General features: G+C 42.0%; 1 protein-coding gene and 1 non-coding gene across 2 annotated transcripts; both read left to right on the top strand.

The window, feature by feature from the left end:
- Window positions 1-8379: 8379 nt before the first annotated feature.
- LOC119282468 (ubiquitin-conjugating enzyme E2 7-like) lies at window positions 8380-11457 on the top strand. Its single transcript, XM_037562696.1, has 6 exons — window positions 8380-8585; window positions 8683-8785; window positions 9781-9878; window positions 9972-10072; window positions 10568-10645; window positions 11088-11457. Exons 1-6 carry the CDS (start codon window positions 8534-8536, stop codon window positions 11163-11165), a joined length of 510 nt encoding a protein of 169 aa, XP_037418593.1. The 5' UTR covers window positions 8380-8533; the 3' UTR covers window positions 11166-11457.
- Window positions 11458-12965: 1508 nt separating this feature from the next.
- On the top strand, window positions 12966-13039 carry TRNAV-AAC. The gene has a single exon. It is a non-coding gene; the product is annotated as a tRNA-Val (tRNA).
- The last annotated feature ends 1498 nt before the right edge of the window (window positions 13040-14537 follow it).

Genomic DNA, 14537 nt, shown 5'->3' on the forward strand with positions numbered 1-14537 from the left:
AATTGGCGATGACTAGGTCATCTATATATGAGTATATTGACTTAGGAGTCAAATGAGAACATTTGATCATAGGTCATACTCATCGTTTAAGCACAAGTGGGGTTACCACTTTTACATAAAGCGTTGTTGTTTTCACACCATTAGAGTTGCATTAACTCAATTGTTAGATTAAAGCTCCCCCTACATGTGAGATCCCCCCTTAATAGGGATGAACTAACCTTGGGTTTTGTCGATGATGACTTCATGTGGGTGTTGAAGATGTGGATGCTCTAAGTTGATGTAGATCATTCGGAGCTATCCTTTGGAGTGAGTTTCACTTTCAATACCTACACGGGTTAGTCCCACAAGGAACAAACAAGGATATCCATAGACATAGAGTGATGCACACACAAGGTGATGTCTATGAGAGCATTAGGTTACCTTGTCCCTTGTCTTACCAACAAGAGGGTTTGTGACTCCTTGAACTATTGCAAGATGTGGAAGTTGATTGCACTTGTTCTTGCCAAAATGATGAGAGTGAAGTATGTTGGCGGAGTCACCCTCAAGAACTCTCTAGTTCTTCTTCTTTGGGATCCACACCATCTTGATGGGAATCCTCGGAGTTGTAGTTGTACTTGATGAAGTGGAACTTGATGTAGTCTTGGGAACCCACTTGACCAAGGCCTTAGGTGCTTCTTCAAATACATCAATTTCCTCTTGAAGCTTGTCCTTGCCTTTTTGCTTGTGGTCTTGTGGTGGAAGATCATCTTGAGCTTGTGTACCTTTGAAAGAAGTCGGATCATACTTCTCTTGTTGAGGAACAAACTTCATCTTGGGGTATTGATCTTGTTCCCACTCAACTCCATTGGCATTGAACTTTCGTTCAAAACCAATACCTTGATTCTTCCGGTGCCTTCCTTGCTTGCGTACAATTTCCTCGAATTGCTTATTCCCGGCAAAGCTCTTGTAAACACCTTTCTCTATGATTCCCTTCAATAAGCTATTTTCTTGCTCAAGTGTAACTTGGCTAAGAGAATCATTGGTGGAATCAAGAGAACTACTAGAAACAACAATATTGGATTTAGCATGATTATTGTTACTACTAGAGGAAGAATCTTTCTTGTTCTTGTTACTAGACTTGACTTGAGGCATGTAGGTGGATAAGAGTAAACGCTTGGCAATGTAAGAAGAACTTTTCTTGCGAAGATCATCATTGATTGCCTTTAAGAACTCATGCTCTTGCTCAAGGTTGAGCTTCTCAAAACGTAATTTCTCATGAGTCCTTAAAAGTTCTCGATGATCTCCTAAGATAGTTTCATGAGCTAACTTAAGAGTGTTTAGTTATTTAGTTAGAGACTCAATCTTCTCCTTATCATTGTCATTCGTTTCATCATAGTATTCATCACTATAGTTGTCAACAAGTAAATCATCATCACCTAACAAGTCATCTTCATCACTATTGAAATCAACATACTCGGGGTGTGATACCTTTGGACCTTTGGCCATGAAGCATCTTCCAATTCCTTCATTTGGTGAATGAAATATGTTGTAGGAGTTGGTTGACACAAGTGCTAGACCGGCAACACCTTCATCTTGAGTATATTCAGAGTCGGAGTGATAGCTTCTCTCGGAGTCATTGTCGGAGTCGGAACCGGATACCCATTCTCCAACATGAGCTTGATGTCTTCGTTTTGTGTAGCTCCTTGATGACTTGTCCTTCCTTTCTGAATCCTTGCTTCTCCGAGAGGGTCTTCGTTCATATCGATCATCCCTACTCCTTCTCTCCCTTGATGGTGATTCTTCTCTTCTACTTCTTCTTTTTGGAGAATCTTCTCTTCTCTTGTGGGGAGTCGTACACTCATTGGAGTAGTGTCCGGGTCTTCCACAATTGTAGCAGTTTCGCTCTCGACTAGAAGATCTTTTGTCATTGTAGGACCTTGACTTGGAACTTCTCTCTTTGCTTCTATTCTTGTAGAACTTGTTGAAGTTCTTCACCATTAAGCTCAATTCTTCATTGAAGGTTTGTTTCTCACTTGATGATGTGGGGGCTTCACATGAGGCTTTGTAAGCACCACTTGACTTGTTATGGAGCTCCTCCTTATCCTTGAGTGACATCTCATGAGCAACAATTCTTCCAATGACTTCCGTTGGCTTGAGATCTTTGTAATTTGGCATCATTTGGATCAATGTACATACGGTATCGTATTTTCCATCCAAGGCTCTTAGGATCTTCTTGATGATGAATCTGTCGGTCATCTCTTCACTTCCTAAGCCGACAATCTCATTTGTGATAAGAGCAAGCCTAGAGTACATTTCAGCGACACCTTCACCATCCTTCATTTTGAACTTGTCAAGTTGACTTTGAAGCACATCCAACTTGGATTCCTTGACGGAGTCGGTACCTTCGTGCATATCGATCAAAGTATCCCAAATTTCCTTTGCATTCTCAAGACGGCTTATTTTGTTGAATTCTTCGGGGCACAATCCGTTGAGGAGGATATCACAAGCTTGAGCATTGTATTGTAGCATCTTCAAATCTTCCACGGTAGCTTCACGATACTGTTCTCTCCCGTCAAAGAATTCACCTTGCAAGCCAACACACACAATAGCCCAAACGGCGGGGTTATGTCCAAGAATATGCATTTTCATCTTATGCTTCCAACTAGCAAAATTAGTACCATCAAAGTAAGGACCTCTACGGTGGTAATTTCCCTCGCTAGACGCCATACTCTCCTAGGTTGTGAAACCAAGGCTATGACCACCAAAAGCTATGGAAATCAAAGCAAATGGAGACCAAAACTCTGATACCACTTGTAGGATCGAAAGTATGTCTAGAGGGGGGTGATTAGACTACTTGACCAATTAAAAATCTATCCTTTTCCCAATTTTAGTCTATGGCAGATTTTAGCTATCTTAGCACAAGTTAAGCAATCTTAATACAATTCAAGCAAGCATGCAAAGAGTATATGAGCAGCGGAAAGTAAAGCATGCAACTTGCAAGAATGTAAAGGGAAGGGTTTGGAGAATTCAAACGCAATTGGAGACATGGATGTTTTTGTCGTGGTTCCGATAGGTGGTGCTATCATACATCCACGTTGATGGAGACTTCAACCCACGAAGGGTAACGGTTGCGCGAGTCCACGGAGGGCTCCACCCACGAAGGGTCCACGAAGAAGCAACATTGTCTATCCCATCATGGCCATCGCCCATGAAGGACTTGCCTCACTAGCGGTAGATCTTCACGAAGTAGGCGATCTCCTTGCCCTTACAAACTCCTTGGTTCAACTCCACAATCTTGTCGGAGGCTCCCAAGTGACACCTAGCCAATCTAGGAGACACCACTCTCCAAGAAGTAACAAATGGTGTGTTGATGATGAACTCCTTGCTCTTGTGCTTCAAATGATAGTCTCCCCAACACTCAACTCTCTCTCACAGGATATGGATTTGGTGGAAAGAAGACTTGAGTGGAAAGCAACTTGGGGAAGGCTAGAGATCAAGATTCATATGGTGGGAATGGAATATCTTGGCCTCAACACATGAGTAGGTGGTCCTCTCTGAGAAAATGTGTATTGGAAGTGTAGGTATGTTCTGATGGCTCTCTCCATGAATGTAGAGTGGGTGGAGGGGTATATATAGCCTCCACACAAAAACTAACCGTTACACACAATTTACCAATCTCGGTGAGACCGAATTGAGAAACTCGGTCAGACCGATTTAGCAAACCTATTGACCGTTAGGATTTTCGGTGGGACTGAGATGCAACTCGGTAGGACCGATATGGTTAGGGTTAGGGCATAATGTAATCTCGGTGTGACCGATTACACAAACTCGGCGGGACCGATTTTGGTAATAAGCTAACCAGAGAGTTGGTCAGGTAAACTCGGTGGGACCGATTTGCTCATTTCGGTGGGACCGAAATGTTACAAAAGGGAAACAACGAGTTTACATTGCAATCTCGGTGGGACCGATCGCTCATCTCGGTAGGACCGAAATGTTACGAAGGGAAACAGAGAGATTACAACCCCATCTCGGTGTGACCGAGATCCCTATCGGTGAGACCGATTTGCCTAGGGTTTGTGGCAGTGACTATGACATCTGAGCTCGGTGGCGCTGGATAGAAAGAATCGGTGGGGCCGAGTTTAACTTTTGGTTTAGGTCATATGTGGATGTGGGAAGGTAGTTGAGGGTTTTGGAGCATATCACTAAGCACTATGAAGTAAGAACCTCATCAAGCAACACCTCATCCCTCCTTGATAGTATTGGCTTTTCCTATAGACTCAATGTGATCTTGGGTCACTAAAATATAAAATGTAGAGTCTTGAGCTTTGAGCTTGAGCCAATCTTTTTGTCCTTAGTATTTTGAGGGGTCCACTTTCCTCATCCATGCCATGCCATTCATTGAGCTTTTCCTGAAATATTAATCTTGGAATAGCATTAGCTCAATGAGCTATATGTTGATAGGAATTACCAAAACCACCTAGGGTTAGTTGCACTTTCAAGTACCTATTGTCCTATCATTGTCCTTACATTCATACCTGGTGGATTATGTGACATCATTGTGCATTATAGCTTGCTTACCCACTGTTCGCTCCAAATTATCAGATCTATATTAATGCTTAAATTAATGTAGAATAAACCCAATGCCTATGAAGAAATTTAGTTCTGCATTGTTCTTGTAAGTATCTGTTGTCCTTCATCACTGTATTTATATTTGTCAGCTAGTTCTTCATGTACACTTTGCAGCTTATTTTCCCTTATCCTCCATTTTTCTACATATCAAATCTACATTACTCTTGCCAAAATATTGAATAAAATCAATGTTACTGAAGAAGTTTAGCTCCGCATTGCTCTTGTCAATGCCTTCTGCCTATATGCTGTATTTACATTTGTACTCTGCATCTTAAGTTAAATAATCGCCATTTGTTCCGATATTTTCACATCTATATTTACTCTTAACAAAATGTAGAATAAAGGCAATATTCTTGAAGAAGAGTGTGCGGTAAACTTCTTGAATTGCCCCTCCATCAATATGGACAAGCCCTTTATAGAGTCTGTCTTCACTACTAATGTAAGTTTGTCCTCCTCGAGCCTTCAAACTTTGTTGTTTATATTTGGATAGCCATGAGTGCAAATGTTGTTTATTTTTGTCGTCTGCATCAAATTGCTTGTTCAAAGTTTATAAAGTAGAAGTACACAAATATAAGTTTGTCCTTCTCAATTTCAGTCTTTAGTTGTACAATCTAGTTCCTTATTCGTATTATGTAAATTAAACTAAACATAGCAAGTTATCTTCTTTAGCACTATGTGTATGCTTGTGTTCTTGATCTGTAATCCAGTGGTGTGGTGAGACTACCAACAACAACACAATGTCATATCCTGCTATGTCTCAAATATGAACAATGCCATATTATATTAATGTTATTTAAATCGTGTCTCTTTATTTATCAATCTGAAATGGTATAAATTGACAGTGCACTCACCATTCATGCTTATACGTTGTTTAGAACTACATCTATGCTTGTGTTCTTGATCTGTAATCCAGTGGCCTGGTGAAGCTGACCGCTCCTGCACAATGCCATTTCCTACCGTCTTAACTATGAACAATGACTATTATGTTAATGCTACTTTAAACCGTGTCTCTTTATTTCTGACAAAGAAATTAGATGAATTGACAACGCTGATGCTTATACGTGCAAAACCTATTATCTACCTACTTGTTTCTCTTCCAGGGTGACAACACTGTTGCTAGGAAGAACTGCCACAATGATAGTGAGACGAACCCATTGTTTGTCCCTCTAACACATATTCCAGAGGAGAAGGCAACACATATTGAGGGTAGGGATACAACCACGAAGTCACATCTTGGTGTAGTGTCAAACTTACTCAGTGACACAAGCTCGATGAAGTCGCCGCCTAAATCTGTTCGACTTCTTCAGTCTGAAATTCAAACAGAAATACATGCTTCCGCTCAAATACGACTAGAACTCCAATCTCTATGCAAGATTAACCGTAAGTACAAGACGTTTATTGATGCTATGCAGTTTAAGTTGGTGGATATGAGCGCCAAAGAAGCGCAGTCTCATCAGGTTGCTAAGCTGCTTGTGCTGCAGCTCCTGGGCCGGGCTAACCTTTCTTTCAACTGTGTTGAAGTGCTGTTGGTTCTGTCTATTATTTTGTCCGCCTGTTAACTTCCACTGGTGGCAACCTGCCCAGTTTATGTAATCTGCTGTCTGGTTGCCCTTTATTATCACTTGCGGCGAACTTTGATGCCGAGGGAATGTAATATGCTGTAATTTCTTTGTTGTATAGTCTAGGTTTATTCTTGGTCGGTATGATGTAATTTAGGCTGAAAGGTTCAGTGGATCTCAGTGTTGTCGGTCTTCAGGCCGGGCCGATACTCATATGGGCCAAAACCTGGGCCTATAATCATCTTGGGCCATTAGCACGTCTAAACCCATAGTTGTTTCCCGCCTTTAACAGGTCGAGTAAAGTTCTGTCCAGCTGTGCCAGAGAATACCATGGGCTTTTAACAGGCTAAAACCTAGATTGGGCTAGCGTTGAGCCGAAAAATTCACGGGCCAATACAGGCCGAAACTGCCTAAGGCCCATGTTTGGCCCAAATAGGACGAGCAGTTAACAGGCCAAAATATATCTTGGGCCTGTTTGGCCCAATAAAATTATGGGCTTTAAGCAGGCCGGTATCTACACGGGACATAGGCCTAAAAATGTCACGGGCCATTATCAGATGGGCTGTAAGCAGGCCGGATTCAACGTGGGCTTTAATTAGGCACAACTGTTACATGGGCCATTAACAGGCCGATAGGCCAGTTGGGCTAAAATTTATCCCCGAAGACTACGGGCCGTTAAGAGGCCTAAAGTTACTTCGGACAAGAAATATCCCAGTTTCTGCATGGGCCGTTAAATGGCCTAAAGTTAAACGGGCCGAGAACGTCCCAGATGCACCGTGGGCCGCTAACAGGCCGAAACTATTATCGAGCCAAACTGGTAAACGGACATTTAACAGGCTGAAATACAAACATGTCTTAGTATGGGCCCAAAAGAACAGTGGCTTGTTAACGGGCCTGATTCGATATGGGCCGTAATTTGGCCCAAAACACGGCAGGCTGTTAACGGACCAGCCCACTAGTGTCTGAAAAAACATGGCGGGCCTTTAGCCGGGCCGGCCTTTTCACTGGAATGGACCTCTATTGGGTCGTGCCACGTGTCGACGTATCATAGGCTCCTCTTGTTCAATGAATGGATGACATCTGTCCGAACGTTGAGCCAACACGTGTTTTCTCTGGCCAATGAGAATTTTACACGTGGAAAATCTTCATTGGTCCAGGCTGTTAACGGGTTATCGGATCCAAAACCGGACCTGATAGCTTAATGGCGACCCGTTACGGTCGATGCCACGTGTCGGTCACCCTTGACGAAAGCACTTCTATGACGTGCAATTTATCGTCATGGAAGTGGACACTTCCGTGATGATAATTTTGATAATGTCATGGAACGCTTCTACGACAGCACAGGTATTATTATCTTGATTCTGTCATAAAATCGTCATGCATGTACATACATGACAGAAAACGTGACCTACTATGACAAACACGTATAATCACGGAAGTATATTTTTTTGTAGTGTTTACATTCTTGCAACTTACATGCTTTACTTTCCGCTACTCATATGCTCTTGCCATACTTACTTGAAATGTATTGTGAATGTTTAAATTTGTGCTAAACTCCACCTTAACTTAAAAAAATTAAACACTGCTACTTTTTCTCATTGAGGGTCTAATCATCCCCTCTAGACACCTCTTCTCGGTCCTACACCGTGCTAACGCTTGTTTTATGTGATTACTTAGTGGCTGAGCAACCTCGATGTGTGCCTCCGTGCCTTGTGGTGCCGTTCGGATGCTAGCATGTGTAAAGATAAAGATTTATTTTTATCAATGGGTGTTGACAACTATAGTTTTTTTTCCATGCTGCAGCATGATACATTGTGTTTGCACATACGTTTCTCACTAAATTTAAATATATGCATTAATATTTTTTCTCCGTTGCAATGCACAGACATATGTATTAATTTACCATAAAATCATCGTAGGTCATTAAATTTTTATATAATCTTCGTCGCAAAAATAAATAAATATATACAATCTGTTGGAGATGTTCTGCCGAACCAAGGACTCGATGGTACTACATGCCGTATGTCCTTTCCTTTCCGGCCGAAGAAGATTGTCATTATAACTCGAGCACGGCCTATAAAAGGGGAGTTCGAAAGCTGTTTTTAAAAAAAAGGAGTTCGAAATAATAACGAAGCGTATCTGAAATTAGCCGGGTCGTTGTCGATCACCGCGCGGCCAAAGCTTTTCGCAGCATATATCATCATCCGGCCTTACCCCCTGCCTTCTCCCCTCCCCCTTCCCGGATTCCCACCCTCCACCTCCAAACGCGCACGCGTCCACGAATAAAGGCCGAGGGCGGCGAGCCAGGCCCAATCGCCAAAAACCCTAGCGCCGATCCGATCCGATCGAGCTCTGCCTCCCCTCCCATGGCGGCCCCCCCGAGCCAGGCGAGCCTCCTGCTCCAGAAGCAGCTCCGAGGTACGGATCCGCCCCCCTCGCCCTCTCCCCCTTCTCGCCCCACGATTCGTCGCGATCGCGCGCTGATCCCTGTTCCGGCGTGCCCTGGTTGTTGCAGATCTAGCGAAGAACCCCGTGGACGGGTTCTCGGCGGGGCTGGTGGACGACGGCAACGTGTTTGAGTGGCAGGTCACCATCATCGGCCCGCCGGAGACGTTATAGTGAGCCCCCATCTTTTACGCTGTATAATTCTGATTGCTGCAGAGATATGACTCCCGTGTTATGCATCGTCTTGATTCGTGAGTGTGTGTTGTAGTCGTGTTGAGCTCCGATTGGTTTGCACGGGGTGAGGTGTGGGAATTGCATGTTTCGACGCTGATCCGCAGCGCTTACTGATGAATTTAGTCACAGTGGGTTGCCCATGTATCTAGGTGTCACTCTGTGGGATTGCATAGTGGTTGCTATCCCGGCATTATGTCTTCGTGGTGCTACAATTGAATGAATAGAAGGGTTCCCAGAAGCTATGACAGTGTTACTGACGAGTTGTAAGTCGAGACGGGCATTGTCCATCTTTGTCTACGAACAAATAGGCTATATCAGTTCGTGAAGCTCACTAAACATAGGAGGGCAGCAAAGTCTCTGGGTGGGGAAGCTTGTAAATATGTGTCCCTCTTGAATAACACTAATTTGCTTCAAACGGATTAATTTTGAGGTACGAACGACGATAAGAAACAGTTCTGTGTAATTCTTACGACTTTGCTAGATCATTTGGACATAAAATATTTAACTAGGACTTCAGCAACTGACGTATGACACAAACTATAAAATTCAGAACCCCCCTTTAGAAGGCATTAAATTCTGGAGCCATAAGTTCTCTGTGATCTCTTGTTTTGATAAAATGTAGTTTTGAAAAGGACTAGGCATATGGAAAGAATATTGCAATTCCTAACAATTTTGTACTTGCTTGTTTGCGAAAATTTAAGGATGTGGATTTCATCCTCAAATCTAGTCCTGACTTTTCAGATGTGTCAATGAAGCTGACTTTTCCTCGAATGAAACGTAGTTAGGACCGAAGGATGATAAAACATACTTAGGAGTCTTGCTATAGTGATCTGGAGAGTTCGCATTAAAGATATCTACCAATGAAACAGACATTTAAGCTTATACATTTCTCTGTTTTCATGTATTTGAAATTAAAAGGGTGTTTTGTATACAGTGATGGAGGCTACTTCAATGCAGTAATGACCTTTCCTCAGGATTATCCCAACAGTCCTCCATCAGTAAGGTTTACTTCTGAGATGTGGCATCCAAACGGTGAGCTCTTTCTAGCTCTCTCTGATTCTATGTCATCATGTCCATGAGCTCTTTGCTAGTTCTCTGACAGTGTTTATGGTGTCGAATTCGCAGTCTATCCTGATGGGCGTGTGTGCATTTCTATTCTTCATCCACCTGGTGATGATCCGAATGGTTACGAGCTTGCAAGTGAACGGTGGACACCAGTGCACACAGTAGGGTTCCTTCTAGCCGCCCATAAGTATTTTTAGATATAATAATTATATGAAGTCTGAAATCTATTAACCTTCCACCCTGCTACAAAACCTGTATAGACCAGAAATTTAGAAGAACTGCTGCTTTTTAATCAAAATATATCCAAGGTTATCATCTGCATTATTGTAAAAAAAAGCGGTTCCAGGCTGCTTTTTGTTTAGTGGTGGGACCTGTTTCCAGTTGTTAGGGTTCTGATCATCCAAAGTGTTTAAACCTAGTGGCAGACCAGCTCTTTGCCCCTTTTGAAACAGAATTTTGCTGATAAGTTGCAAGTTCTGAGTTCAACCAGGTTACAAGACTATTTGTTTTATTATTTTAACATGTCTCTTGCAAAATAATCCTGAAATCATCTTATTGTACAACCAAACAGATTGTATATTTGGTCAAATTTTTTGATTTGAACACCAACTTGCATGTAGTCTTTTCCTAATTTTGTGTGTGTTCATAACATGCAGGTTGAGAGTATAGTTTTGAGCATTATTTCGATGCTCTCTAGTCCAAACGATGAGTCTCCAGCAAATATTGAAGCGGCTGTAAGTGTCCTTGTCATTTATTACAGGCTATCCTCTTTCTCAGTGTGCTGGACGCATCAAATGGTTTAAACATTATTCCATTCTCATGTGCCTTCGTTGCAATGTTGAAAATCAGCATTTATCTGATCTGCAGTAGCATGTTTCAGTTTTGCTAACTGCTGAAGATATACATTATTGCTAGTTTATCATCCAAAATTCCTTTATCCGCACATTGCCTGTGAATTAAGTATCTTCAGTTTCTCTTCTTTTCTTTTTATTGCTAAGTTGCGGAATAAAGCATGTTGTTGTCGCAGGTAGCATACTGTTTTCTACTGGTAGTATTAGCCAACATTTGGTGTGATTGCTCTTAGATTTTCTAGTATTTTTTGGATCATTATTTAGTTTGTGCATCTGGTGAACTCGCTTTGGTTTCTAAAGTTATGCAATGAATTTTGACGTGCAGAAGGACTGGAGAGAAAAGAGGGCCGAATTCAAGAAAAAGGTGAGGAGCCTTGTTCGCAAATCTCAGGAAATGCTCTGAAAAAGGAGGATCATCCGGGGGAGTCCACAAGCGCTGCAATTCTCTTGCTTTCACCAAATGGGGCACCTGATGCCAGCACTTGAACTTCTCCCCTGTTTATTTTCCGTTCAGCGTCGGTCGAATGGTGATGTTGGTCTTGTCTCTCCGAGACACTTGGGGTGCTGCCTATTATGAACTCTCGATTGTATTGTGGCATGGAGTTGGTCAATGTCAAGAAGTATTTTCGTGTGATGCCACTTAATCGTAGTCATCGCCGTGAACCTCATAAAAAGGAAATTGGCTGTTCGTTGAATTGATCCTTACCCAAGAATCTGCCCGCGACATGGTTATTCTGAATGTTAGCTCGTTCAGTGTATAACTGGTATTAATTGTACTTGATGTTAGTAGTACCTAGGGCGATGATAGGCGCTGGCGTGACGGCTCAAAAGTTTCGGCCTTTCGCGCCCCAGCCACCCGATGCACTCAGTAGGGTCCTTTCAGGAAAAAACGCCCCCCTCTTGCAGTGTGCGCTCCTGTCGAGCTCGACGCTTGCCGCTTCCCCTCGCCGGTTTACTCGCCACCGATGCTCATCGTCGTCAAATCGCAACATAAAACAGTTGTGCAGGTGCTGCCGACCCGTTGCAGCATTAATGGCGTCGTTGCTTATAGCCAAAGCCGGTGGTAGCAAAAAATTGGACTGGTTCCAGCAAAACAAAAATATAGTGATAGCAAAAATACGCTGGTTCTAGCACAAACCCCACATGGTTGTAGCAAAAATGGATACTAATTCCAGCAAAACACAAAGCCGGTGGTAGGAAACAAAATGGCTGGTTCGAGCCAAATCCAAAGATCGGGGTAGCAAAAAGGTCCTCTGGTTCCAGCAAAAAAAATGTGATGGTGCTAGCAAAAATGGATGCTAGTTCCAGCAAAAACAAAGTTGATGGTAGCAAAAGAAATTGGGCCGGTTCCCTCGGAACAATTATTGTCATCCCACGGTCCACCGTCGTCGTAGCTTCTGTGATGCCGGTTGTAGCTTCTGGACAACCGGTTGCAGCTTTTCTACGACCGATAGCAGCAAAAACCTCGCCACGCACCACAACACCGTCAGTGGCCGCAGGCGATGCTGTGGCCGGTCGCAGCAATTTCGTGACCCAGGAGAGAAAGGAAGAAGAAGTTGGTGACAGAGGCTACATGAAGACGACAAGGTTCGATTGTCGAAAGAGATCGGGGTGAGCAACGGTGGAGGCCGATTCCCGGCAACGATGCTCAATTTTTGGCCGCGGAGTTTGATCTCGCACGAGTTGGTTAAGGAAAATTTCCCTCCCGCCATGCCCATAAAACTATGGAGCACACTCCAAAAGTATCACCCAAGTGCTCCAAATATGAAGACTGAGAGATCAAATATAAAGGGGCCACCAAATAATGTGGCGAAGAAGGCAAGTTTGGCTTTTCCAGAGTGTTTCTTTTACTAATATATCCTTCATGTTACGGTATTATATGGGGGTAGGAGGTATATACCTATTTTGCTAGAGTTGCTTTTATACACAAACCCGTATAACGCATCCAGAAATATGCTCCGTGTGCTTATGCCTCATCTCTTCATTGATGCAAGTTTGCCAGAGGATGTATGGTTTGCCCATAGAGTAGTTTTCTTTTTTGACCAAATTGCCCATAGAGTAGTTTTCTTTTTTGACCAAATTGCCCATAGAGTAGTTGTTTTGGCAGTCCAGCGGCTTTTAATAAGAGGATGATGGTAACGGCATGGTTCAGTGACAAAAGAGATATGGTATGTAGTAAGCTTTGTTTCCAAATGACAGAAGTGGTTTCGTGGTGTAGTTGGTTATCACGTCAGTCTAACACACTGAAGGTCTCCGGTTCAAACCCGGGCGAAGCCAAAATTTTTGTCTGGAGTCATCATATTTTTTGTACCTTTTCTTTTCGAAGTATTTTTGGTGTACGTTGCATTCATGCACATTTGGAAACGAAAGTAAATCGTGTGACCTGTACAAAATGACATACTGGAGCAGCATACAAATCCATTGCAAAACTAACCATGACATTTTTTAAATAGAATTCTTGATTGATTGTAGTTACTTTTTCTCTCTAAAAAAAGAAAAGATTGTATTACTTCTTAATGGAACATGTTCCGCCACAAGTCATGGATATGTAATTTCATATTTGAGGAATGAGATGTTTTCATGATCGGAGACGCTAACTGGACTTTAAACTTAGTTATATTTGATGTTGATTTTTTATTTATTTAGTAAGGCAACGACATGCATTTGAACCAGAAAATGGGAATAAATTTATACATTTGGACATGAAAATTTACTAGGGTCCATGGTATATCAGGAGACGTACCATACTTATACCTTTACAGGGAAGCTGGAGCCCTAACACTAGCAAACAAAATATTACCGCAGTATTTCCTCCTAATATCAGTCTGCCATAACCCCTCACTATTCTCTAGTTTCCAAAACCATTTACTTAATAAGCAAAAAATCATTACTTGAAGGTCAACTACCCCCAAATCCCCCTATCTATAGGTTGGCACCCACCTTTCCAGCACATAAGGTTATATTTATTGGACTTATCATCCTCCTGCCATAACCCCTCATCATATTTTTTGTACCTTTTCTTTTCGAAGTATTTTTGGTGTACGTTGCATTCATGCACATTTGGAAACGAAAGTAAATCGTGTGACCTGTACAAAATGACATACTGGAGCAGCATACAAATCCATTGCAAAACTAACCATGACATTTTTTAAATAGAATTCTTGATTGATTGTAGTTACTTTTTCTCTCTAAAAAAAGAAAAGATTGTATTACTTCTTAATGGAACATGTTCCGCCACAAGTCATGGATATGTAATTTCATATTTGAGGAATGAGATGTTTTCATGATCGGAGACGCTAACTGGACTTTAAACTTAGTTATATTTGATGTTGATTTTTTATTTATTTAGTAAGGCAACGACATGCATTTGAACCAGAAAATGGGAATAAATTTATACATTTGGACATGAAAATTTACTAGGGTCCATGGTATATCAGGAGACGTACCATACTTATACCTTTACAGGGAAGCTGGAGCCCTAACACTAGCAAACAAAATATTACCGCAGTATTTCCTCCTAATATCAGTCTGCCATAACCCCTCACTATTCTCTAGTTTCCAAAACCATTTACTTAATAAGCAAAAAATCATTACTTGAAGGTCAACTACCCCCAAATCCCCCTATCTATAGGTTGGCACCCACCTTTCCAGCACATAAGGTTATATTTATTGGACTTATCATCCTCCTGCCAAAAAAAACTTCTCATCTAGAATTCCAACTTATGTAAAGGTCCTTCAGGCAAAATGGACATTGAAATCATAAAATAAGGTACTA

This window comes from Triticum dicoccoides, chromosome 1A (genome assembly GCF_002162155.2).
Source record: "Triticum dicoccoides isolate Atlit2015 ecotype Zavitan chromosome 1A, WEW_v2.0, whole genome shotgun sequence".
Lineage (NCBI taxonomy): Eukaryota > Viridiplantae > Streptophyta > Magnoliopsida > Poales > Poaceae > Triticum > Triticum dicoccoides.

What these genes read in the sequence shown, in the direction of transcription:
- LOC119282468 (XM_037562696.1), top strand. Translation starts at nt 8,534, where the DNA reads ATGGCGGCCCCCCCGAGCCAGGCGAGCCTCCTGCTCCAGAAGCAGCTC. An exon ending in GCTCCAGAAGCAGCTCCGAG is followed by an intron (nt 8,586 to 8,682) that starts GTACGGATCCGC and finishes TGGTTGTTGCAG; the next exon opens with ATCTAGCGAAGAACCCCGTG. An exon ending in GGCCCGCCGGAGACGTTATA is followed by an intron (nt 8,786 to 9,780) that starts GTGAGCCCCCAT and finishes TTTTGTATACAG; the next exon opens with TGATGGAGGCTACTTCAATG.